The following is a 26,746-nucleotide window of genomic DNA, read 5'->3' on the forward strand; positions in this document are numbered from 1 at the left end:
TTTATCAGCAGCTGTCATCTTTGTAGAATAGGAACATTTTTTTTAAATCTCCTTATGATATCTGGAAGGTCTGTGTTGGTCTGCAATGCCTGGGCTGTACCCAGTGTTTCAACTGATAGTAATGGGTGACTAATTGATATTGCTTCTTACACAGAGAATTTTTTCCTAATTTGAGTCAGCACATCAGATGAAGAGAGGAAAGTAGACTGAAGCTCTGAGCAAGGGAATAAATGGTTAGAAAAGCCCACAGTCTTTCAGATTTTCTTTGATTATTATGTCTGTAACTGCATCAAAAACAAATTTGACATTCTGAGTGTCTGTGGCACAGGTCAAGTGACAATATATCTCTTTATCTTGTTTCCTTATGTTCAAGTCTAGAAATTGTTTCTTGATGTAATTTGCAGCATCTTCAAATGTGTTTTGTCCTAGTGGAAAGAAAAGTAAAAGCAAAGGAAGACACATTTCAACTGGCACTTTCTAACAACTGCAAAAAGAGAAGAAATAATGTTTTCTACCTTTTTTTCCATTTTCTATCTCTTTGAATTAACTTCATACCTTAGGTATAAAAATTTTGTATCTAAACTGATTTTTCTATGGAAATTTCTGACACAGCTTTATATGTTCTCTTGCATCAGCTGGGAACATCTGGTATTTTTTAATTTTCCAGTAGACACTACTGTGACATACAAAGAGACAGACTTCCCTTATGGAATGAGTTCTTAAAATAGGGACAAAAATTTTGGATTCAGTTGTGATGTGTGTGTGAGTGATGAGATACTGATTTGTACTGAAATATTGGCTGAGTCCATCACAGAACCCTTCAGCCATCTGAAACTTTTAGAATTCTCAGCTTCTTCTACCACCAATTGAGAGAAATAAGCATCTCCAGGCAGAGAAATTAACCCACCCTAGGATAAACATGGTGAGTGGGTGAGATGAGTTGAATTCTGGCTGTGTCTGTCTCATACCATTCTTTCATGAGAAGGTTCTTAGGTAAGAGGTTTACTATTTAAAGGCTTATATATAAGTGACATGAGTCAAAGACTCAGTGTTTCATTCATGGCCTACACTAAACATCTGAATGTGTTTTCTCCTGAGCACTCCAAACTTACCATTATACTCAGGAAAGCAGATATTCAGGTGAACTTTTGCTATTTTCTCTTGAAAGAGGTCTTTTTTGTTTAGGAACAGCACAATGGAAGTGGCTGCAAAGCACTTATGGTTGCAGATGCTGTTGAACAGATGAAGGCTTTCATGCATTCTGTTCTGTTGAGGTGCAAAAGGTAAACATGAGACTGAAAAATCTCATCCCCATATGTCATTTTTACTGAGATGTTCTTTACTGGAAAGAACCAATACAGTGTAATAGCCTTTAAATGGTTATCAGGGAATGGGAATGTACCCTCAGAGAGTACATTAAAAGCTAGAAGCAAAAAGGGTTGTTTGTCTGTTCTGACTCACCACTTCTTTATCTTCCACCAGAACCATGTCATAGGCACTGAGTGCAGCACAGAATATGATGCAAGTAACTCCTTCAAAGCAGTGAATCCACTTCTTTCTCTCTGATCGTTGTCCACCCACATCAAACATCCTTTGCAGAAAAAATAGCATATGTACAATGTGAAGCACTCATAAGGATGTAGCCACGCTTTTAATGCACAGAGCTCAAATGGAGATGAATGACAAATACCCAGCTTTTCTAAATATTGGTCTCTTTCTACGCCAATAGGTCATGGAGTGCTGTGTGTTGTTACTCATGGCTTTGTAGTGGGTATAAAATGAAATAAAAAGGATTAAATACCTGCATGTAAGATTAATACTCAGTACTTACATGTGGCACTTAGTGTTGAAGAAGTGAGACTCAAGTGCAGGACTAGGACTTGCAGGGTAAGATTTATTTAGGGCAGAATTCTGAGACATGGATAGAAGATCCTCAAATTCAGTATAATTTCTTACTTCATTGCTTTGCTTGCAGTGAACTGACATGACCAATAAGACAGGACCGAAGGCCAGTCACACATTTCCCCCTGTGCATGAATAGCTGTTTCCATCTGGAGTGATCCCTGCTGCCCTGGAGTGGTCCCTGAGCTCACTGCATGACCTGCATCCCACCTTTGCAGGGTCTCTTCCCTCTCCACCTGGTCAGCTGCTCTTAAGCAGCAGCTCCTGAGGAGCAGGAATTTATATAGCAGGAATCCTGCTATACAAAGGAATCCCTTCCTTTGTATAGCAGGAATTGTTGGGCTGTCCTTCCCTGCAATAACTTCCTTCCACCTTTGCCAGGAATTGCCTTTGGGTAGTGTGATATGAGCTTTGTATGGGCTCTCTATGGGATCCAAATGTGCCCTCTGGGCACACCTAGCTGGGACTCAGTTAGGGCCCTTAGCTTCCAAAACTCCCACTTACATTTGCAGTTCTTCCATGATAAAGGGCTGTTTTCTTCTGAAACAAAAGGTGCCAAACTTGAAGATGTTTCAAGTGCATTAGAAAGCAAGGAAAACAGAAAAATCAAATTTATCCTGCCCTTTGGTTTTCTGTTTCCTAGTCTGCATGATGACTTATACCTGTTCCCCCTGTTGTTGAATTTAAAGCTGTAAAACTTAATCCCCTGTTGGATTACCCCTTCCTTCAAGAATATGCATTAGATCTCTGGATCCTGCAGTATCTGAAAATTAAACAATTCTTATAGCAATGAATATTATGGGATTCAGTAAAAAACAATAATGTCAGTAGTAAACAGAGCAAGAATAATTTTGTTACTGAAACATTGTTTTTTGCAGTATCTTAATCCTTTGTTTCCTTCACCATCAACAGTACAGTTGATGTTATAAAAGGTTATTTTTTATATTTTTTCATCCTTCTTAGGAAAAAATTAAACCCTTTCCAGTGCTCATAATGAACTGCTTCTGCTGCTGAGGAGTAATATTTTCTTTTCTGGGACATTTTATCTTTTTTTTTTTTTTTAATTGGGTGTCAATAAAAATAAATTATTTTGGAAATCAGGAAGTTGTTGCAGAGCAAGATTTTGATAATCATAATGACATTCTTCCAAGTATATCTTCACTGGGTTCAGAGGGTCTACTGAAGAGTGGGGTCAGCACAAATAAAATATCTTGACTTTTGTCTTTGATTAGTACTCAAAAGTCACCTATAATTACATGCTTTTCTTGATTTATGGTGTATAACTCTGAAATTAGGCTTATGGCAGGAAAACAATAAAATATACAAAATTTAATCTTCAGGAAAGTTTTATTTCAGTATATGTAATCATGTGAATCAGTATTCACTTCCTGTCAGCTTTTAGCATACAGCTTTTTGAATATTCATGAGAAGTCAGTTAAAAAGGACAAAACCAAGGCCAAAGGCAATGCTTTAGGGCAGTTTTTGTTGTACTAACCTTAGTTTGCTTCTCTTTTCTCAGCCCAGAACTAAACACACTCATATGCAAAACCGAAGTCCCTCCATAAATGGTAGAAAATGAGGTGATCTTGTTTTACCAAGATATCCAAAGTTAGTCTAGAAAGCTCTATATTTTCCCAGAACTGCTCTTGAAAAACTTAGCTGCAAATACAGAATTAGCTATATATTCCTTCAGTGGTACACACAGAGAGGTCTGAAGACTAAAATAAAACTGGCCTGATTTCAGTCAAACTCTTCCTTGCACACCAATAGGAAAGACACTGAAAGAGGACCTATGAAGATCAGATCTCCTCTGAAAAACATTTAAATATGTTCTGAGCTTTAAGTCAACAGTAGTGAAATAAATTGAAGAGCAGGTGGAAGATAAATAGCACTGAACCAGCAAAGTAACCACTAAGCAAGGAGCAAATAAAAATCAATGTTTTCTGTGCAAGTGTAATTCAGTTCCTGGGAGCAGTACTGGGATTTAGACTTTTACTGCACAGATACAAAATGTTTTCTGTCTCATTCAGGTCAGTAAGGAGACAAATGTTTAGTAAATGAGGCATCTGTTCATGGGTTTTTTGTATTCATGCATGGCTTGTGACCTGAAGCCCCATCAGCCAAAACTCACTCTGAATGTGCAAGTGTTCCTCCCTTTATAGATGTTTCCATGGTACTTATCAAACTTAGTGCAGAGATCAGGATCCTCCAGCTATGGTAATGCAAAGTAGCTGTACCTGGCTGGTTAACATGGATTTATAGTTATTTTGCACCCCTTTAGCAGCTCAAACCCCCCAGATTCCTTTGTAGTGATTTTACCTAATATTACTCAACTACCTGAAAACATCAATGAACTTACTCACATGACACTACTGTGATGCGCAGCAGAGGGTAAAAACAGTGGAGTTTGTGTTTGTGGTGGCTTTAAGAGCCTTCCTCTTTATGGCAGACTAAGTTTTGTAAACTAAATTTTCCAGACTAAATTTTGTAAAGTAAATTCCCACTTGTGCTGCATTTCAGCTAGACCCAAACACTAATGCTGATATTCTCATATCAAGGCTGATAGCATCCATGTCAATGAGGGTTTCCCTCTGGTGGTTTCTTTCTCCACCCTGAACTGATTTCATACATGAACCATGATTGTAACTGAAGGCATTCAAATTCCCAATGTGCAAAGCTGGAAATACATTAATCAGGGAAAAAGAAGGTGATGTCCATGACATTGCACTCTAGCTTTTGTGGGCAAATCATGAATTTTCATGGCTGACCCGAATATTGATAGATGATAATAATTTATTTGTAAGACATCTACTTCAGGATCTCATTTTGTATGTGCAATCTCTATTGTGTTAAAGCATCTGTGTGGTGGCATAGATGGTTTGGGGAATGCTTAATTGGCACATGAGGAGAAAGAAAGAAGCCAAATTAAAGATGTAAAAGTTATAATCCTCATGCTTTATAAATCTGTCTGTCTCTATAGGCAGTTTCTTGTCTAGACTGCATTCCTCAATATGCACCCCAGCTTTTAAATTGAGAATTAAATGGATTTCAGTCCACAGAGAAAAGCATTATAGAACTCTGAAATGATAATAATTAATTCAAATTCATTTTCATGTGCAATTAGATGTTTTTAATTGGTTCACTAGATCTTGAATATCTGAAAGTGTAAAACATTTCAAATTTCTCAGAGGCAGTATTTTCAATTTTTTTTCTGAATATTTTGGTTTTCATCTTAAATGATCATGAAAATATGCTTGATAATGCTGAAATTCTCTATGGGACAGATTTATTTTTTTTTGCCAACTGTAGTGCTTTCCTGTGCTAAAAGCAGTTATTTCCATTCTCAAAAGAAGAGTGAAAGGTTGAGAGTGTGTGCAAATTGGTAGACATCAAATGTTTTTTGTGTGCTCATAAGGACATCTAAGTAGACAAATTTCATAAATGCCACAATTATTTAAATGGCAGGATATAACTAAAGCTTTTTAGACATTTACATATGTAAAAATGCCCTTTTAGAACCTAGTATTCTGTGACCTGTTTTTAATGGTCCATTATACACTCAAAGTAGGAGTACTGATAATAAAATATCTTGCTTTTTCAGCTGTATAAAAATGCTAAATAAGGCTGGATTCAATGATATCACAATGATATCACCTGTGTTATAATAATACCTGTGAAAGAAAATACTTAAGAAAAATAAAACCCAAGAAGACTGTGAAATATGGCTTTCATACCTGAAGTTTAAATCCTTGAAAGAAAACTGAGTCTCTATAATCCCAGTTGTCTGCACTCGGGAGTGCAGGACATCTTGCTCAGTGGGGACATAGTCTGGCATTGCCAGTCTGTCCAAATCATTGAGGTAACTAGGGAGAGTAAGAAAGAAATGGTGGTTGGTGAAGTCAAAAAGTCAAATGTCCATTATATAATCATTACACACTGAACCCCTTTTAAATATGTTAAGCAATATGCATATTTAAATACAGTACTGTTGGTTTTTATACAACTGAGTTGCACAATTCAGAGCCTTTTTTTTTTTCTTGTATATAGAAGTGCAATTCAATTGCACATAATAAACATTTTCTGAGATTTGCAGCTAAGGAAAATCCTTGTTTTCCCTAGGGATGGTTTTCAACCATGTTGTCAGACAAGGGATTTTGGCCATTTTCTCTCAACAAGTGGGAATTTCTACCTCAGGGCAAGAACCACAAACATCCTGCAGAAGCAGATGCATAAGGAATTACCTCAGCCTGTCAGACTGGTTGCAACAGTATTTTCCTTCCTAAGTGAAAGGGAGAGAGAGCATAATGGTTTGGAGGAATTCAGTTTTAAGGGCTGGTTTCCCTGTAGACCTCTCAATTTACGACAAGAAGGCAGATGGTGATTTTAAAAAAGATATTTTTTAGTCAAAACCAAAAGCTCCAATGAAGCTGAGGACCTCCTGGGTTAATATTCTGGAGAGCCCTTGAAAAACTGTGGATTATCTGCTTTTCTGGTATACTGAGATAAAATCTACATTACATGGGAACCCAAAGGAGATCTTTGAAACATGTTTTTGTCCAACACTTCTCCTTATAGGGGCAGACAGCTTTCTTTAAATGGCTGGGCAGAGTCTCTGAATCCTAGTGGCTGGTCTGGGAATCTGTGTAGAGGGATTATGAGTTGACAAAGGAAAAGAAAAAGATGATGCCTGAGCAACTTCCTGCGTTTTAGCTGCTAATATTCAAATAAAAACCAAGGCCAAAAGCAAGAAGCCACACAATAGCTGAAGCATTTTCAGTGCCCACTTGACACCTGCCTGTGTGTCTCCAATGTCTGTTAACTCCTTGCTTTCTTTTTTACACTTTACACTAAGTCTGCAGTCTCTACACTGAGCCCAACAGGAAGTTCTGCTGCTCAGTTTAACCGGAATCTTCAAAACGAAACCTCACAGATCATCATCCTTGTGTGCAATATTTAATTGATCTACAAGTTTAAAAAATAGAAGAATAAAATGAAATTCAATAAAATAAAAATTTAAAAAGCTGGAATCTTTTATTTAAATATTTCCAAGTAATTTTTGGAAAAGAGTTTTTCTTATTTTAAGTAGAATAAACTGTATTCAGTCTGCAAGGGGTGTTGAACCTGATTTGAGTAATTCAATGTTTTCCTATTATTTGAGTCCAGGAAACAATCTTCTGGGGAAAGAAAAAACAAAAGCAATATAGCTCTGTTTCTCTGAGTAGGGCCTGAGGCAAACTCATCTCAGCTCACCTTTGTAGAAGGCAGAAACAAAAGGCATTTTATTTATAAAGCATGTAAGCACTAAAATAAACACTTGAATATAAAATAAAGTTCTGATAGTTCTTAGCCACAAATGCCTAAATTCAATTCAAGGCAGCCAATTGTAATTGCATAAAAAATTAGACTGAGTCAATTTTCCAGTTAAAGGAGCAGGAGGTAATTTCAGGCTCTTGCTAGAGCCGTGGGCAGCTCAAAGGGGAGACTGCAGAGCATCTTCTCGCTGGGCAAGGAGGGGATGGAAGCAGGCAGTCAGTAAATGCTGATCTTTTCTTGGCTTGTGTGAGGTGTCAGGACTCCTACCATGAGAGGAAAATGACTGAGTTAACAAGATGCACCATGTACTACTGGGAGCTGTACAATGACATGTAAAGTTGCAATTTGTAGTCCCAATCTTGCCCCTTCCATACTCATCATTCTGTTTTAAAACAGAATTAGTTCCAGGTGAGTCTAAGGGAGAAGTTACAGCCAAATTTGACAAAGAGGGAATTTCTCTGTTATTCAGAAGAAGTAATATTTTTTTTCTCAATTAAAACACACAAAGGAAAAGCAGTGATCCAATTTCATTAGCATTAATTAATAATGAAAAATCTCAGAGAACATAACCTCAGAAAGTCAGAGTTTACTCAGTATTAATCAAGATTCTATGTAGGACCTGATTCACAGGCGCTGAGAAACAGGGTTTGGGGTTTAAAAGAAATTGAACTGCAGCATTAGGTGGTTGATTGACTGTAGCTGACTTTGAACTGATCATTAGAAGCCCAGCAATAAGGGCAAACATTAAGTTGATTTTAATGATTCAGAGCCAAAGGCTAAAATTTTAGAAGCATCAGGTACCAAAAGATGAAGACAGAGAAGCAGGATTTTTAAGAAATTAGCAGAAGTGTGCAAGCAGATGAAAAACATAGCACTGTAGCTGTTTTCAATGTAAGTCTAAAAATGAAAAATAACTACAGACACAATCTGTATTAACCTCCTTAAATACTGAGATCTATTTCATGTTAAAACAGGACACAAACAATAACACTGAAAGGGAATTAATTTAGGTTCTTCTATCTTCTTTGTAGGTAATAAAACCTTATCTGTCTGGCAGAGGGTACACAGAAGAGTGTTAGCTCGTAAACAGGGTTTAAAAATATCTTTAAATTTAAGAGGTAATTTTCCTTTTACTTATTATGGGCTTTTAGTGGGAATGGCAATGGAACCTGTCAGAAAGGGCATGGTAGAAAAAATTGCTCTGTACCATCCTTATAAAAATAAAATGCTGCTAGAAAATACTGTCAAATCAGGCACAAATCAACATAGGCAATATTTTCTTTGTTTAGGACTCTTGCAAAAGATTTTCATTCTTGTTTGGAAGGTATAAAGAGAGGAAGAATTTTTAATATTTTCTCTGCATATTCCCTGCATTTTATCTACAATTATTGAACTATGGATGACTTCAGGTTATCTCCTGAAGTCCAACATTCAACCATGTCTTTCTTTTCCTGACTTGTGGAAGGCTCACCCAACACCTTGGAAGGTTTTACCCTGCAGATGCCCTCAGCCTGTAGGAGGAGCTCCAGGAGTGGGAAACCTCCACCTGCAGGTCTCAGAAGATGGACCTCAGCTGGAACAAACCCCTGCCAAGTTTGGAATCAGACTTGAGCACTCTCAAAAGACTGACCCAGTGACACCTCCCTTCAGGCTGTGTAAGGGCTGAGTGAGAAGGCAGCCAAGCAGGACTGGGGCCAAGCAGGACAAGCAGCCAAAGCAGGGAAAGTCCGGAAAAGTCTGAAGTCACTGGTAGATCTGAGGTAAGAGAGGTGCCCCAGTTGGATGGTGATCCTACATGGGGGTGGGCTTGAGCAGCCCTGGTTAGCCCCCTGCTGATGTGTCTGGCACCTCCAGGGCCCAGAAAGGGACCGGGGGCTGTCAGGCTGGAGAGCAGCTGCAGCACCACTGGTTAGGCTGAGGTGGTGATGTAGGGAGCACCTGTCCCTGCAGCTTGGTTAGTTTAGAGGAAAGTTTTCATAATTTATTCCTGACTAATATTTAGCATCTTGCAACATACAAAAAGTATCACTCTGTGTAAAGCCGAAGCTGTTTCAAGTCATCTCTCCCTCATGTTGTCAATCTTAGAAATACTTAGAGGGAGAGCACACTTTTTTTCTTCTTAACCATTCAAACAAACCCACAGAAGCAAATAATTTCCGAAACCTCGTTTTCACTTGTTTCCTCCAGTTATACATTTGTGATATATTATAAACCACAGCAACCCCCTCATTTGCTCAGGTTAACGAGCAATGATTTCCACAGGCTGTTCTGAGGGGGGACAGATGTTGTTGGGGCAGAAGGCAGCTGTTGAGCAGCTGTGTCACCTACTAGGCGGCCGAGTCGCTGAGCTGGTACTCCGCCGCCCTGGCGAAGCAGGCCCGGGTGCCGCCGTCACGCCACAGCCGCTGGATGAGCTCAACCAGCTCCGGGGACATGCTGCCATCCTCCAGAGTGGTTGCCATGGCACACAGCTTCCCTTCATCTTCCTAAAGAGAGATTTCAGTAAATATCGTGCCAGCGCACTGTGCCCCTTCACCTCCTTGAAGATGAGCTTGGTTTATGATGAATTGAAAGTGCAAAAATTCTCATTTTCACTCTTTTTTCCAGATTGCTGTACTCGCCTGTGCATGTGAACATCTTTTTACAGGTTCACTTCCCTTTAGGTAGTGCCAAGGTTAGGAAAAAATTGAAATTGTGATGCACAGGGTTTTCATCTTTTCTTGTTTTGTTTTGATATGAAGGCTCAGTTTCATTTTACCATAGACACTCACAAATAGTCCAACTTGGATGGAAGGCTTTTACATTAAGAGAGTTATAGGTTATCAAAAATTAAATTTAAAAGGACATTTAAATTTAAAATATATTATAACTATATCAATACAGAAATCTATATCTGAAGGAGGTTTTGAATGTGTTTGCAAGAAAAGAATTTCTAGCTTTAGACCCCAGTAAGAAATTTGACAAAGTGAATATAACTAGTGAATATATTTGTGGGGAAGAACAAACCTTTAATGAATAAAATCCCAAACATTTTAGATATATTATTCTGTATTGTCTTTCTTTTGTAATCAAATAAAAATATTTTAAATAATCTATTTCATTAAAAATATTTATTTTCAGTAGTTAACAGCTTAGGATTTTACTGTAAATAAAGAGCAAGATTAAAATAGTCATTTGATACACTGCCACAACAAGGGCTAATTAAAAAATATGGCTCCTTTCTAGTCATAGAAGTAGGCAACTCAAGTGACTTGCAAAAGTATAAATGGATTCTGATAGACACTGTTTTGGCAGGGAGTATGTTTTATTCAAAATCAGGAAGCATCTTCACAAAAATTTTTAACAAATTTATTTTAGGAATGTGCTATATTTTTATGTCGCAAGAGGAGATGCAGTTTATGGAAAATTTATAAAAGTCAGAGACACATCAAAAATGAGACACTGCATTTTCTTATGAAAGAGTAATTGAGTAGGCATGAAAAAAAAAAAAAGCAAGAAATTGAGTAGGCACGGAGGAAAAAACCCAAAAACAGAGGAAATAACCACTGGAAAATTGCCTTCACTGGAACGAGGGTGGAGGACAGCAAGATAATTGCTCTTCTACATCAACCAGCCCCAGCTCCACTTACACCCCCATCCCCTCCTGCAGTGCTGGGATCAGCAGAAGCGAGTCACTGTCTCCTGTGTGCCCCACATTTGTCTCCAGGGTGCACACTTGTTCAGCAGAAAGATAAGATTTGGAATGTTCTCTGCTTCAAGATATGACATATCATGGAATGATTACAGCTATCCACCTACTAGGTTGGATTTGTGGGTTGAATAACCGACAACAGGAAGCCTTTAGCTCAGAGTCTCTAGGTGTAGAGGGTAAATGTTCATTGATTATTGTGCAAAAGGGGTCAAGTGTAGATTTTTGTGCTTACATAATTGTTCTGGGTAATAAGAATAATAAGAAGTAGAGGTGGAATGTTCTGGGGTGACTTTATGATGCTCGTATCCCCATTCATTTGTTTAGCCCAGAAATAAGTTTTGCACCTTTAAGATTGGTTCTGAGAGCGAAGTGGGGAAGAGAAGAAATGTGGAGTTTGTTATCAGGAACTACACTTGCTCCCCAGCATCCTCTCCTGGACTGTGCTGTCTGCAGCATGGACAGACAGCGGGACAGAGCTCTCCTTTGCTTTTAGCCAGGTTTTAGCTGGCTGAGCCAGAGAACTTCCCTGGAATGTGGTTTTTCTTTTTCCAGGAACTGTTCAAACTTGCTCTGGACTGAACACCCAGAAAAGCACTGGCAGCTCCCACCTGTGGTCCGGACCACAGGATTTCCAGTGCTGGGTAGACTGATAAGAGACTGAGTGAGCTGAGCTACAGCCCACCAAGGGGACTTTCTGAACTTGTCATCTCTTATTGTTTAATATTGTTCATTTTTTTGTTCTGGTGAATGCCTTGCCTGTAAAATAAAATAAACAGTTTTCCCCACTTTTCTCCAAGGAAATATTTTTCTGAAGCGGCTGTGGGAGGACCTGCTTGAATTTGCTTTCTGGAGGAACCCCTTCAGAGTTTGTCTCCCAAAATTGCCCTAAACCAGGAAAATTATAAGGGCAGCAGATTGAATTTACCACATTATCACCCTGATTTGTACAATATTTTACTTCTTACTGGCATTTACAAAGACTTAAGATGATTTTCACACTAAAATAGATCGGAATGATGTTTTAGAGAGAAAATTACCTCAATCCCCAGAACAGATGTTCTTTAAATTAAGTGTTAAGGCCTTTCTGTACCAGTAAGATGTATTTGCAGGCAGATCTGGAATATGGATAAGCATATTGCTTTTGGGGCCAAAATAATCCCAGTCCTTTGAGCAGCTAAATCTGGACCAGAACACACAGCAAGAGCAAAGTCCAGCTGAAATCAAAGCTTATATCAAAACAACTCAAGTTTATATATTGCTTATGATTTTATGGGAAACCTAAACTAAGTTTTTGGAGGTTTTTGGAATAAAAGGCAATGTTGAGTGGCAATTCAAATAAATATGACCAAAATTTCTATTTCCTCTAAAAATCACATGCAGGTTGCTCTTCTGTCATTCTGGGAGAGAAGAAGACAGGCGCTGCAAACTTTCTATACCAGCTGTATTCACTTGTGTTCCTAGAAGCCTATTCTACAATGACAGCAAGAGTGAGCTGACTGTGCTATAAATGATAAACATACAAAAGCTATGTTTTCTGCATTTGGTTATATATAATGCTAAGAAATGGACTGGGCTATTGTGCTGTGAAGTCCCTTGAAAAGGGTATCGATGAAACTGGCATAGAGGGAGTCGAGCCTGTACAGATATTTCAGAAAATTTGTCAGGGTTGAGAAAAGAGACTGAAATACAGGGGCACAGGGAGAACATATCTCAGGAAGAGGTGGCAGGGTCTGCACTATGTAGTGGAGACCAGGGACTGAGCCAAGCAGGACTTTTGGCCAGTGCTGCAAGGTCCAGCTGTAGCCATGGCTTGGGCCATGCAGGGTGCTTGATGGCTCCTGATGCAGTACAGCACATTAACACTGCCCTGTTTTCTGTGTGCTGCTTTTGGGCCTTGTTACATTTGTTTGAAGGACTTGTATTCATGGAAAAGATTTAATTTCTGTTTTGTCAAATGCCAGAATGAGCTTTAGTAACCCCTGAAGATTTTGTTTATCATTTTTTTAGGTCAAAGTACCACATGTCATTATAATGAAATGTAGACTTCTGGAACAAGTAAAGCTCTTTCAGATAAGCAGATGTTATTGCCTCCAAGATAAACCTCTAGGGATTAGGCAGAATTTGCCAAAATTGGAATCAACTGATATTCTGACAGGCATTTGAGGAATTCTCAGCAAGATCTGAATTGTAGGCTAAAAGACTAAATCATTGCACGGAGAAGAAAAGTTTTTCCTTTATTTCTGTCCTTGAAAATTCATCATGATTGACAAAAGATAGCAGGTCTTCTTCCTGTAGCTTTGCCTCCATCTGCCTGTGCAGAGGATTTTTGACTGTGTCAGGAGTGTTGGACACCACTTCCCTGTGGTGTATGCCAGTACTGCATCCACACAACAGGGAGGTCTCTGTTCCAGGAGCAATGTCAGACTGAAATGCTCCCAACATGTCTACATGACCTTTCCTTACATGGCTGAACCCCAAGGTTTGGTCATAAAAGGAAAATATTTTTTACATTTCTCAATAGCAATACATAAGTGACTAAGCAGCTAAGAAAAGGTTGTTTTTTTTTTCCTTTTCTGTTTTTTTTTTTAATGTCTTTTGTAGCAATCAAAACAGGAGTCTATGCAAAAGTTAGGCATCAGTTTTGAGAAAATAAAAATAAGTGAGGACATTTTGTCACATGCAATTCAAATGCTGCTCAGTTTCTACTGTCAAAAAGAAAATACTGGATCTTTTTTGTTCTACTAGTCTCTACTATTACATTACAAAAAAAAAAAAGTTTCCAATACCTATTTCAAGAGAAAGGGTGACATACTTACAATTCTACCAGGGTTTTCATAACTGATTCCTAACTTAGTCATTGCTTTCACAATGGTCAGGATAGACTGCACAGTGTTACTGTAAATGATAGGTCTGAACTCCATGCGTTCCTCGTAGGTGAAACCATCTTTATGGATGATCCTGGTGAAAAATAAAACAACAACAAAAGGCTTATGGGATACATTAGAAAGTAATGAAAAGTTATATCAGGGACTTTTGTAGTCAATGTGAGAAAGAATTGAATCCATCTGGCCCTTGGAAAAGCATTTTTCAATGGTTGATCTACCTCTTCTGCTAGAACAGGAAAACAGCAGTTTCTGTCTTTGTGAGGTTAGTTGTCTGCACCCAGTCTGAGTGAATAGATGCTGGGGGTTAGTCTAAAACAAAGGATGAGTCTAGAACAAGAGCCAGGCCCATCCCTGGAGATACAGGGCAAGACATATTTTTGTACTTAGCTCCAAAATGTTTTATTATTGGAAACTACAATATTAGTCATGGGCTGTCACTGCTTGTTCAGTCATTCTGATTTTTGTCCAGAATCTTACGTAGATAGAAAAATTATTGGAAAAAATGTTTTAGCCCTGGGAGGCACTTATCAAGGAAACAAGGAAAAAAAATTAATATTTCTTTGTGAATCAACTACAGTTTCTAGTTATAACAAAGTCTTATTATTTCCAGGCTTTGGAGACTTACATTTTATTCCATAGGGCAAAGAGCCTTAGTAATCAATTTCAGTAATCTTTCTAACAGAGGAATTAAATTTCATAATCCTCCTTGACTGGAGAATGGCATGTGGTTAAAGTTCTCCAAATCAGTGTGCAGATTATATCATGGCTTAGAGACATCTTTTTCCATGAGTTGTGAAAAAGGATGAAATCTTCGCCCACATTAGCTGGGTGTTCTCTCAGTGAACAGACTTGGAACTGCTTTGGCTGCTGGAACCAAGGCTCTATCCTTCCTCACCTCAGCTGGTCAGAGATGAATGCTATTAAATACAGAATTTCAGGGCTTTGGGGTTTGGTGTTTTAGCCCATCTTGCCTGAGATAGTCTGGAGAGAGCTGCCTCAGTAGCCAAGTCAGCCCTGTTAGAAAACAATTCACTCACATACAGACACACAAAACCCAGATGACAACAGATGTGTCTCAACATTTCTCTGATTTATGGATATCGGAAAACTCAAAAGTTGCATTCCTGTGCTGTAGGAATAGCATCTATAGGAAAAAAAACTCTCTCTAAAATGTTTTCCCAATCACTTCTTTATCAGGCAACTTTATGAACTCTCTTTTGAAGCTTTGACTTTTTTGTTTTTTGAATGCTGCTTTCATCATGAATTCAAATGAATTTTGCATGATTCAAAGGAGTTCTATTGAACTTGGGAAAAAGAAAAAACAGGAGCTCATGGAGCAGAGATCACCCCCCATTTAATGGATGCAGGTTCTTATTCACAAAAGCAGGGCTTCTCAGATAGGTGACTATGATTCAGTCTCAACAGGCACGATGAGTTACCAAATATTTTGCTTCCTGCTTTTCTTCACTGAAATATTTGTAGAAGCTTCATGCTTCTAAATAAGAGCACAGCACGGAGATATGCAACTTGGTTTTTAAAAAGTTAGATCACACACTGGAAATTATGCAGTTAGAAGCACAGAGCTCCAGAGATGCTTTTTTTTTGTTTTGTTTTGTTTTTAGTAGCTCTCATAACCATCCTCATCTTTTTATGCTGCAAGAGCCTTGCAGCATATCTGTATTTTGAGTATCAGAAGATATTTTTTAAGGCTTAGTGGGTGGATATAACTTTGATTAAGACTGAAAAAAGTGTGATTTATTAATTAGAAAATTATGTTTTTAGTTATAAAATTACTATGGTTTTGCTGGATGATTTCTTTTGCAAACATCTGTCAGTGTTCTTTAGCAAATGTTATGCTTCATTGAAAAAGATTAACTAATATTGCGGGTTTTAACTGAAAAAAATCCCTTAGAAAGTCCTTGGTTGTGACAGAAAGATGACATTTTATATGAAAAAATACCATTTTTGTGAAAGGTTTTCCTGTAAAATAATTAATATTTGTAATCAATTTGACAGGTCATGACTGCACAAGTCTTTTTATGTAACTCAGCTTTCCCCTTCCTGCTTTTAAAGCTTGCCAGCCTTCTTAATGTGCTCAGTTCAGAGGAACATCTTTAATCTGCTCCTGCTTGGGGAAGCTTTGAGCACAACTCAGCTCAATGTTTTGCTGAGTAGGGAGGGTCTCCTGCATGGAACACAAACCAGAAATAAATTTATCTATTATTTAACTGAGGAAAAAAAGTTTAGCAAAGTATTGGGTGGATGGTTATGAATATGTTTGATTACAAAATTAGTTACTTAAACATAGAAATCTGTTCTTATGATATAATATTTTTAACTTAAGTCTTTAAAATGCATTGGTGAAGATAATAAATAGGTAGGAGAGCGAAAGTTCAGGACACTATTATTGATTTCATAAACAGGTTGCTTGATTTTTACACAGGAAGAGATAAGGGCTTACAAAGTGGGATCAAATTTAAATAGCTGCAATCCCTGTGTAATTTTTTCTATATTTGGACAGTTTTAGGAATCCTGGACCTCTCTATGAAAATAAGACTAGACACAACAGAAGTATTTTATCAGGTTGTGCAGTAAAGAGGATTTGCCATTCAGTGTAAGTACCGTGCCTTAAACTTTGGTGGATTATTAATTCAAAACAGATACATAATTAGCATTTGGCTGCTCTTAAAAGAAAAAATCTATGAATTTATTTGTAACCTGTTTTTCTATATATGAAAATATTGTCAAACTAAATTGTAATTAGCACACACATGTAGAGGGATTCAGCCTTCCTCTGAATCCAAGGAAAGTGAAGTCCTGACTTCAATCTCTGAGGGACCTTGTGCACTTTGAACAAACAACTGCAAGTATTTTTGCAGTAGATTTATGATGCACTCACAATATCTCTGTAACCAGATAGTCAGTCCAAATTCAAACATGGATTTCTGCACATGAGCTTGTACAGCCTGTTTTTTTTCCAGATTGATTATTGTATGAATACTTTTTGTGCTGATAATTTTCTTACTAAAAGCAGTTCTTGCATCAGTCCCTACCCATGGTATCGTGGGTAGCAGCTGCTCACTGTGCAGGCTGCTGGCTAAATGTGTTCTCCCCTGGCCTGTAGGAGACCTTTTTAACCAATGAAACAAAACAAAACAAAACAAATGCAAACAAAATAAACCCTCACAAAAAACTCACAGAAAAACCCAACCTCTGCAAAAAAATATAACCCCACGCCCCTAAAAAAAAAAAAAACGCAGGAAGAAACCCTTCTCTGTTCTATGGTGTAATGTGAATATTTTGATATTTACTCTTGAAATACAGTGAAATCAAATGAAATTAATAAGAGAGATGATTCACACCAAGTGTAGTTAAACTGTGGAACTACTCGCTGTAGAATGCTGTGGGTGTTTTTAGTTTACTCTGGTTGAAGAAAAGATTCAGGGGCAGACATGAGGGCTGCTATAGAGGCAGAGTGGTGCTGTCTCCAGTTCAGGATGGTTTCCAAGCCACAGATCATCAGATCCTGCCAGGGTATCCAGCACAAGTGTGCTGGCTTGGCTGCTCTGATGGTTTGCAAACATCCTTCAGTGGCATCTGCGGGAGACAGGGTCTGCCAGGTGGTTCAGCCACCACTGCTTGCCTCTTGCAGGCATATTCCTACTACAGAAACTCCCACCAAAGCCAAGGAAGCACATTCCCTGGTCTCCATGCATGGGCCCAGTGCATGATTTGGTCATTCAGGTTTTACTGAATCCACCTGTGTGTCTCAGACACTTGGTGATTTTCTTTATAGTGTATTTGAATGGAAACCTGATTTGAATGATGTTTCTTTGCATTTTATTCAAATAACCATAAATATTGTAATAAGACTTTAGCTAGACAGCTTATACTACAAATACCTAATTCAACATCTGATATGCATATTCAGATACTTACTTCATTTGCTTTACAATAGTGCTCTTTCCTGACTCTCCAGCACCTGCAGAAGGGGAATGTTGAGAAGATATGATTGATAGATGAATAAGAAGCAAGTATTAAAAATAACTCTCTGGAACACTGAATTTTCTATCTAGGAAGAGAAGTACGGATGTCTTAGTTTCTCATTGTACTAAGTATAAACCCTCCTTAATGTCCATTTGGATTTAAAAAGAACAAAGTCTGGGTTAAAGTATTAATACTGAAAAGGAAAGGGACACTTGAAAATAAGTGAATATTCAGTCAATTAAAGAATGTAACAGAATTTTTAGCTAACAAGTAAATAAAATATGGATAATATTTTGATTTCATCACTGGCAAATGGGCAGGAAAACATAAAGCTAGTACAGCCTCTTTTAGTGTGCCATTATTACCTGGTTTGTAGCTGCTCTTTTAATTTGTATTATGACCATTTGTAAGCCAAGTGAGCTAGTTCTTTAGCCAGCTTCTGTGAGCAACTGGGAAACCAGAGTGTAAAGATTTATATGTGGTCTAGCTCATGGCACAGAGGCAGCACATGAACAATAGAACAATAGTGTTGACACTGTTTTTTTGTCAGTTCCTCTGCCACTGGTCTGCTGCCATGGCTGGAAGTGGGAAACCTGCAGAGCAGTCCACCAGTTCCACCTTGGGAGTGATTCTGCAGGAAAGCCCCACAGCTGCTGAGGAGGTGCAGGCATTTGCTTACACAGCCAGTTCAAGAACTAGGGCATAGGTTTGGCCAGATTATGTACTGCTAATTTGCCCTCTTATCTCATGGAAAGTGAGTAACCAGAATGAAAAGTGCCTCCGTTGCAAACCAACACAAGTAACTGACTATCAGCTTCGGTCAATGAGAGTGATAAGGGTTGGCAAGAGCTGCCGAAAAAAGAGACACCTGATGAGAGGATTTAACTTTGGGAATCCATGGGATAGGATTCATAGAATCAGAGAATATGCTGGTCCTCACAAGACCCCTCAAGAATCACACCATGTGCCTGAGAGCGTTGTCTAAACACTTCTTGAACTCTTTAGGCTGGTGCTGCGACCCCTTCTCTGGGGAGCCTGTCCAGTGCCCAGCCACCCTCTGGGTGAAGATATCAGACCTAAACCTCCCCTGACACAATCTCATGCTCTTTCTTTGAGTCCTGCCACTGATCTTGAAGTGATCAGTACTTGACCATCTGTTTCCCCTCATGAGGATGTTGAAGACTGCAGTGGGATCTCCCCTCAGTTTCCTCTTCTCCAGGCTGAACAGATCTCAACTGCTTCTCCTAAAGATTCCTCTCCTGACCCTTCACCATCCATCCTCATGGCCCTCCATTGGATGCTCTCTAATAACTTAATGACTTTTTATATTGTGCTGCCCAAAACTGCACACAGAGCTCAAGGTGACAAATATTCTTCAGATTTTTAAGAAACTGACCTATTCATTACCAGAATTTGTGTTCTTGCTCCTGGCTGTGCCTGAATCCCCCAGGACAAGGCTGGCCTGCCTGGCTGCCAGGGCTCTGCTGGCTCATGTTCAATTTGCCATTGACCAGGACTCCCAGGTCCCTTTCCCCAGCCCTGCTCTCCAGCCTCTCATTCCCTGCTCTGACTGTACATCCAGGGTTGCCCCATCCCAGGTGCAGAATGCAGCACTTTCCCTGGCTGAACTTCATGTGGTTGGTGCTTGCCCATCCTCCAATTTGCTGAGATCTCCCTGCAGGGCCTTTCTGCCCAGGAGGGAATTGACAGCTCAGCCAAAGTCAGTTTTGCTGAGAAACTTCCTTAGTATTCCTTCAAGTCCTGCACCCAAGTAACTTAAGATGGTGCTGAAGAGAACCAGGAAGAGGATGGAGCCCAGTGGGACCCCAGCAGTGACAGGTCCCAGCCTGATGTCCCCCCATGCACTGTGACCTTTGTGCCTGGCCCGGGAGCCAGCTGCTCTCCCATCATGTAACTCGCTTATCCAGCTGTGAGCTGGACATTTTAGCTTTTGTGAAAGCATCAAAAGCTCTGCTGAAGTACAAAAATATTCATCACAGCTTTTCTTGTACTAGATTACCTTGTCCCTTATGGTGTCAAATATTTCTGACAAAACCAAAATCAGAGGCCTAAGTTTTTAACCAAGAACTTCTCAGTAAATAGAACAAACAGATTACAGGCTTTTCAAACACATTCTGTAAAGGTAACAGTATTCAAATGACAAGGATTAATTTACACAAATGACTCACAAGACACAGCAAACCATACTCAAAGCATTTTCTGAAACCCATAATGTGAATGTTAGAAAGTGCAAGAGAAAAACAAGCCCATGCAAAATGGGCTGATGCTGCCATCTGCCACAGTTTGGAAAAAATGCAAATTTGTTGTAGATCATTTATTATCCTTTCAGTCACCTTCTGAAGAGCTTGGTAAAGCCCTGTCAGCAAGGTAGTGTTTGCTACACTTTTTGTGGGGAAGAGAGGAGGCTGTACTGAGAATTAACCTCATGGAAAGATGCCAGGAAACATAATATAGAAATTAACTTCTCTTCCAGATCTGAAAGACACCATTAAAATAGAGTGAGAGATGTATTTTATATGTTTTGGATGCAATTTTCTTTAATTTATTTAATATAATTGGAAACAATTTTCTTTAATTTATGATCCAATAATGCTTTTATCCAAACAACATGTGACTTTCAGACTATGGCTTCAGCATGGAGTATCATCATAGTTGTAGCAGCATTTTCTCCCCAGGAAGTGGGTCAGGAATAATTTTATTTGCACCTGCTTTTTTAATTCCTTCCCTTGACCATGTAGCCTCCTTCTTTGGCCAGTCCCTGGTATGGAAAACCAGGGGTAGGGCTGCATTTCCACTTGCTGCAGTGGGTTTCCTCTTGCAGGAATAGTGGCAAAAGCACATTACAAAAGACCTAGAGTGATTACACAGGGAGCTGAAGGCACCTTCATCAAGCCCAGATTTTCTGAATCATAGACAAGAACTTAGGACAAACAGTCTTGTCCTGAAGCTCAGAAAGAACTTAGAGTTTTGAGAAGCTCTGTCAGCTAACATCTACACTTCTTCCCAGAGATCACTTCCACCATGCCCCAGGGCATGCCATGTTGAAGCGCTGAATTTTGCTGGCTGTAACCTGCAGCTCTCACTTTGGGTACTCCAGAACTGCATCCCACCATGTCCCAAGCCTTCCCTGGTTCTGGGCATCCTGGGACTGAAGAGCAGGCTCAGCAAGAACAGCCATGCAGCAAGGCTGCAAAGGAGCTGTCCCCCAGCAGCTTGACACAAATCCCCCTCCTGCTCTGGGAATGCTCAGCCTCTTCCCTGCAGGACACTACGGCATGTAGACAGAGCAGAAATAGAGAAAAAAATGAAGGTGTCCTGAAACCCAGGGAGAATCTCATAAATTCAAGGGGAAACAGGCCTTCAGCTGTGATTTTACATTTTTGTTTTTCTAAGCAAAATTTGTTCAAATATCTGTGGAGAGTACAAGCTTTCAAGATTAGCATCTGCTGAGGCATTGAGCAAGGTTCTTATATATTAAGATGCTCAGATAAAGAATTATTATCTTTACAGTTGTTTTTCCTGTGGAAGGAAAAGTTTAGTTTAGTAAATTTTCCAGAATTAAACACAGGGAAATAAAAAATTCCTGCTGAATATTTTGTTTAAAGCCTGTCAGAAAGCCCACTGACATAAGTCAGCCAAAAGCAGGAAAAGAAAATATTCAAATAAAATCAGAAAATATTTCACACCCCTGCCTGATCTTTGCCTGTGCAATTCAGAAGTCTGGATATTGTGAACTAGAATGGAAACAATACCTTAGTCCTCTTATGAGACTCAACAAACTTAGTATATTAGCGAAAGAAACTAAAAAAAAAAAAAAAAATTAAATCTAACCTTCCTGAGACAATAATGTCCTTAAATACTGCCCTATTCTCCAAAAAAGAAAATCAGTATATTCCCATCAGTGGGATTGTTAGGCTCTCTTTGTGCCCAAACCCTGTGTTTTCAGGCGAGGTGTTAATAGCAGGAAGTTAAGCTTCAGTAATACAGTAACTGTTTCATTTAAGTGGTGTTAAGTATCTATACTACAGATTTCTACATTCAGACTACTTACCAGAGACTCTTATAGTCAGTGGAGAGAAATATTTGCTACAAAATCTGAACTAAACAGCTTCAATTTCTGTTCCCCTGAGGCAGATATTTAAATTAAATTATGTGAGTTGTGCCCCAAAAGGTGAGGTGAGGATGACCAGGTCTGTTGAGGTTGGCTTTCATCCTGACACTGAAAACTGTAGACAATAAGACATGGAGTAATGCTTTGAAAAGAAATAAGTTAAAATGTTAATGATTGTTTAAACTGTGTTCTTATATCTGTGAAATAGAACTTATAATTCTAATTTCTGTGAAACATCACTGTGAGCATCAGCTCTTTTGGCCATGTTTGGAATGTGCACTGTACTTTGCGCAGCTATAAATCGAAAGCTTGCATCCTGCACATCATACAAACTACAGGTGATGTGGCAGGCCAGATACTGCACTGATACAAAGAAATGAAACTTTCACCTTGGAGTTTGCTCCAGACTCATAAAACAACCTGATATTTTTGAATTATAAATATGTAGAGACCATATTTGTGGGCGTGTTGGGGGATGGGATGGCTTTGGCAGCACGGGAGCACCGAGCACAGCGGATTTAACGCTCTTGGCTCCTGCCAGCTTGTGAGGAACGTCACAACATGACATCATTTCCCTCCTCCCCCAGTTTATATGTGCATTTAAACTGTAAATCATCCCAACCCAGTTAGTGTGCTTGTCTGGGTCACGGTGCTTGACATAAACAAACATAATGCCTTTTTTCTGAATATAATTTCTATCTTTTGTAAAGGGACCTACTGGAGGCTATAGAGACACCACACTAGATTTCAAATAATACTCTCAGAAAAAAGTCAGAATACCCTGGGGTTTTTTACATTTTTGGTGTAAGGAAAAAAGTGATTAAACTGAAAATCTTATGATATACATTTCTTCCTTTTTTTGAGTATTTTCTACCAACTTACTGAATGCAAAAACAAAATATGGCATCTGGTCTGAAGTTTAAAGGTAACATAAAGTCTGGCTGAACAGAAAGCTAGGACTAGGTAGGACTAGGCTGTCTTGAACAGAGCTTCCCTTATTTATGAAGTCTAAAATCTGTATCATTTCTGATATCACCTCAGATGTGTGGAAAGATTACAGGTACAAATCTGAATTTAATTCCTTCCTATCTGGCTATTTCTCACTCTGGTGGTTCAATTGGCTCCTGATACACTGTTTATTCACATTTTTTTAAGAAGAAAATTTAAGTTATGAAGAATTTTATATATTTTTTGCCTCTTCAACATATTTTTTATGAAGGCTTTCTGATCTGTTTTTCAGGAATAAAAAGCCTTCAAAAACATTACCCACTGACAAATTTGAATTTTTATCATGTGAGATGTGAGTAAAGGAAGATATTGTAAAAATCTATAAAAAAGCATTTCAGATCCAAATTATCATCTTCTCTCATGAAAAGAGTTCTTGTGTAGCTAATGAAACTGAAATTTGTTCAGGTTGGAAATGACATAATAGAAGTCTTTCATGTAGCTTGCATTGAATTTAAAAGTATTTTACTAAAAGTATCTCAAGGTTTCTATTAATAGTGTCAGAAGAAGACTGATTATATACATTAGGAAAAATTTAAAACTAAGTCTTTAATACTAAATACATACATATGTTCAGTGGGGGTGTGGGGGGGTGACAATTTACTTGGTGTCCTGCTATAAAACAACCTTCAGTAAGTCTGTAAGGGCATAAAAGCTTGAAGATAAAACTGCTTAACTTATAAATTCCTCTTTATCTGGAAAATTCCTCTTTATCCTATACATTCCTCTTAAAGGATTTCTTTCTTTTTGCTCATGGATAAGGTTGGACAAGGTGAAAGAGAGGATGCAGAATTAGATGAATCCTGGTTTTTACTCAGTGTCCCAATGTCTTTTTGTAATAATACGTTTAAATTACTTTAAATTTATGGAATTTTCAATAAAAGTATTGTTTTGGGATTTTTTGACTGAATTAAGATTTCCTCATTAGGAGCAATATTTTACATTACTGTAGCATAGAAATTCTTAGTATTCTTAACTGGACGGAAAGTTCTGTAAGCCACAATCCAAATACTGATGTTACATATAGAGTATTAAACTTCTGCTTTCCTATTATTATTTGAGAAACCTGCATGTTCTTCTCTTATTTATTTTTGAATAATAATTCTTTGATTTTTAAAAGGTATAAATAGACCTTTTTCATAAGATTCAAAACAACAGAGTTTATTTACTTTATTTAATCTAGCTTTGTCTGAATAAATGTCAGTTTAAAACCATTTGCAAGAACTGCAGTTTGTAACTTGCAGTTACAAGAAAGGCAAAAAAGGGCACACTCCAATGATCAAAGACTGGTTTTCTCTTCATTGGAAGAATCCACTGTTAACTTTTACAGGAGGCTGTTAGAAGAAAAATGTTAAGACAGTGGTGGTATTAATGTGCTCTCATAAATTTCTTGTAAGCTGCACAGCACCATGGGAAAAAAACCCCAACCAACCAAGAATAAAGCTGTATCATGAAAAAGAATGTATTTTCTTTTGCCATTACAGCCTCTTTCTGCTAATAAATTGATCATAGTGGGGATTAGAAGTAGTAGTTTGTGAGAATATTTATCGGTATTCATCTGAGTACTTTTCATTCCACTTTCCATTATACATCAAAAAAAGCCATTCTAAATCACTTTCTGTTTCCTTAAAAAATGGAATGGAACACTTTGGAAGATAAACAATATCAATATCTTGTGACACATGTGGATTTTTATGTAACCACTTATCTAACCTAATCCTCCTGTAAATGGATGCACACAGATCCGTGAAAAAAAAAAAAAGAGATTAGTGTGCTGTGTTCTCTGTAAGTTTGTATCATAACATTCTAACAGCAAGTTCTCATTTCTCAAACATATTCAAAGTCAAGGATTAATAACATTTCAAATTGCATACATGCAGTGACATGACCATTTCCAGCCTAATCCTTGTGACTTCATGAGTGGTCACAACCAGAAAATATTTTAAACATATATTACAGAATTGTCTTCAAATAAAATAGTGAGAGGTGAGAAATTCACTGTGCTGAAATGTAGTTCCAGAGAAAAACAACCTCTCAATGGAAAAGCATTATGAGCGATTTTTAATTTTATTTACCCAACAGTAGTAGTTTGACTGTCCTGGCTTCCCTCTCTGCATCTTCCTGGAGTTTCTTCTCCAGTTCTCTGGATCTCCTGGCTGAGTCCTTGCTCTCTGAACTGGCTCCACTGCCCATCTCGAGATGTTAAAAATCCTCTTTGTGCAGCTGATTTACTTCTTATCAGACTGTTGCTTTAATTTAGAAGGACAAACATCAGGGCTCAAAGAGAATTTTAAAATCCCATTAGCTGTCTCTGATCAGCCTTCAAATCAAAAGGGTTTTTTTCACCTGTCACATGACCTGGAGGTGCTGCAGTCAAACATTTACATAGGAACACAAAAAGGAAGTGTTATGATGTCATAGCATTAAAGATATCCATTCAAGATCAAACCAAGGTATACATAGATCTCCCTTCTTGTTCAGGGAGGCTTTGTTTCACATACTCCAAAAATGTGCAAAATGTCTTGAAACAGGATTGGAAATAACTATAAAGTAAAATTTTCAGCTTGTGAAGCAGTATCCATACCCTGAAGCAAAAAAAACAGCATTTACATCTTTTGGTTTTCATCTTTCTCAGGATCATAGTCTAAATATATGTATTCTATATTTTCAAATGACAGAATTTGAATTTACACAGTAAAGACATTTTTTATTTATTATTTTGGTTTATTATTTTTGATTTATTAACTAGCATGTGGAATGTTTGCTGCATTTTTATATTATGGCAAGTACATTTGTTTTTTTGGAATGGTAAAGGACACCTTGCAGTAATTTGTAATAATTTTGTAATAATTTTTTGCAGACGTTCCTTGAGTAATGTCAGAGTCTTTGCCATTGCTAAAAAATATTTTATTAGCCGTTTTCATTTTTGGCTGACAGCACAACAGCTTTTCTTATGTATAAAGGACACGGGTCAGATTGTCCTCACAGATATAATACTTTCATCTTAATTTCTTCATAGTGCAGTAGTACTATAGAAATGTTTTATGTGATATGATGGAAATATTACTTGGCATGTGATATCAGCAGTATATTGAGAAAGTATATATACTGTAATAATGTGGCAGTGAAAGTGTACAATTACTGTTAGAACTAAAAGACAAAAAATACATTTTTTTTTACATTTCTCTTCAGATTAAGGATTTAAATTAAATAAATCTCACCAATGTGAAAGACTATAATTCATTCCAGACTTATACTTACTCAGTTTACAAAGTATTTTGGTTATATAAAAAAAGCACAAAGGTGAAATGGAATTACAATTATCCTATTATTCACTAATACTAGTTAATAATGTTCTAACTTCACAGTGTGTGTAAATATATAATGTTCAGCATGAAAATAATGTTTAAAGGCAAAATAAGCATGCAGGTTGTTTCAATTTATGTTAGAAGTAAACCTCCCCCCAGCAGAGGTGTGTGGCCCCCAGGTGCAACAGGAAGGAAACTGCTACTGGGTGGGGAAGGGGAGAGTGAGCAGAATAAATATCATCAGTGCACTCTGAATTCTGAGCTAATAGTGCTGGAAAAAAGACAGGTGCTTTGCTGTGCTCATCCTGTTCAACACTGACTTTTCAGGCTAAATTTTCAAACCACAAGCTGCACTAAAGACACAAAGTTGTGGTTTGTCAGTATATTATTCTACTTGTATATTTTGTCAGTATATTCTTCTTCTTTTATATTTTTTATCACTATATTCTTCTTCAGCAGCACACAAAACAATGTAGTTTTCAGCCTCCTTGCACTGAGTTGTCTGAAATGAAAAATCAATGCT

At 38.0% G+C, this 26,746-nt stretch overlaps 1 protein-coding gene across 2 annotated transcripts; it reads right to left on the reverse strand.

Annotated features, from left to right (window-relative positions):
• Positions 1–234: 234 nt before the first annotated feature.
• GNAT3 (G protein subunit alpha transducin 3) lies at positions 235–25,108 on the reverse strand. 2 transcript variants are annotated; one of them, XM_077783140.1, is made up of 8 exons: positions 24,991–25,108; positions 17,731–17,773; positions 13,723–13,864; positions 9,544–9,686; positions 5,637–5,765; positions 1,462–1,591; positions 1,113–1,266; positions 235–425 (listed from the first exon to the last, which is right to left on the reverse strand). In XM_077783140.1, the coding sequence occupies exons 1-8, from the start codon at positions 25,106–25,108 to the stop codon at positions 235–237; spliced, it is 1,050 nt and encodes a 349-aa protein (XP_077639266.1). The 2 variants fall into 2 exon arrangements, with proteins under 2 accessions (XP_077639266.1, XP_021384540.2); XM_021528865.2 differs by having other exon boundaries at positions 9,544–9,701.
• Positions 25,109–26,746: the final 1,638 nt, after the last annotated feature.

Source organism: Lonchura striata, chromosome 5 (genome assembly GCF_046129695.1).
Source record: "Lonchura striata isolate bLonStr1 chromosome 5, bLonStr1.mat, whole genome shotgun sequence".
NCBI lineage: Eukaryota > Metazoa > Chordata > Aves > Passeriformes > Estrildidae > Lonchura > Lonchura striata.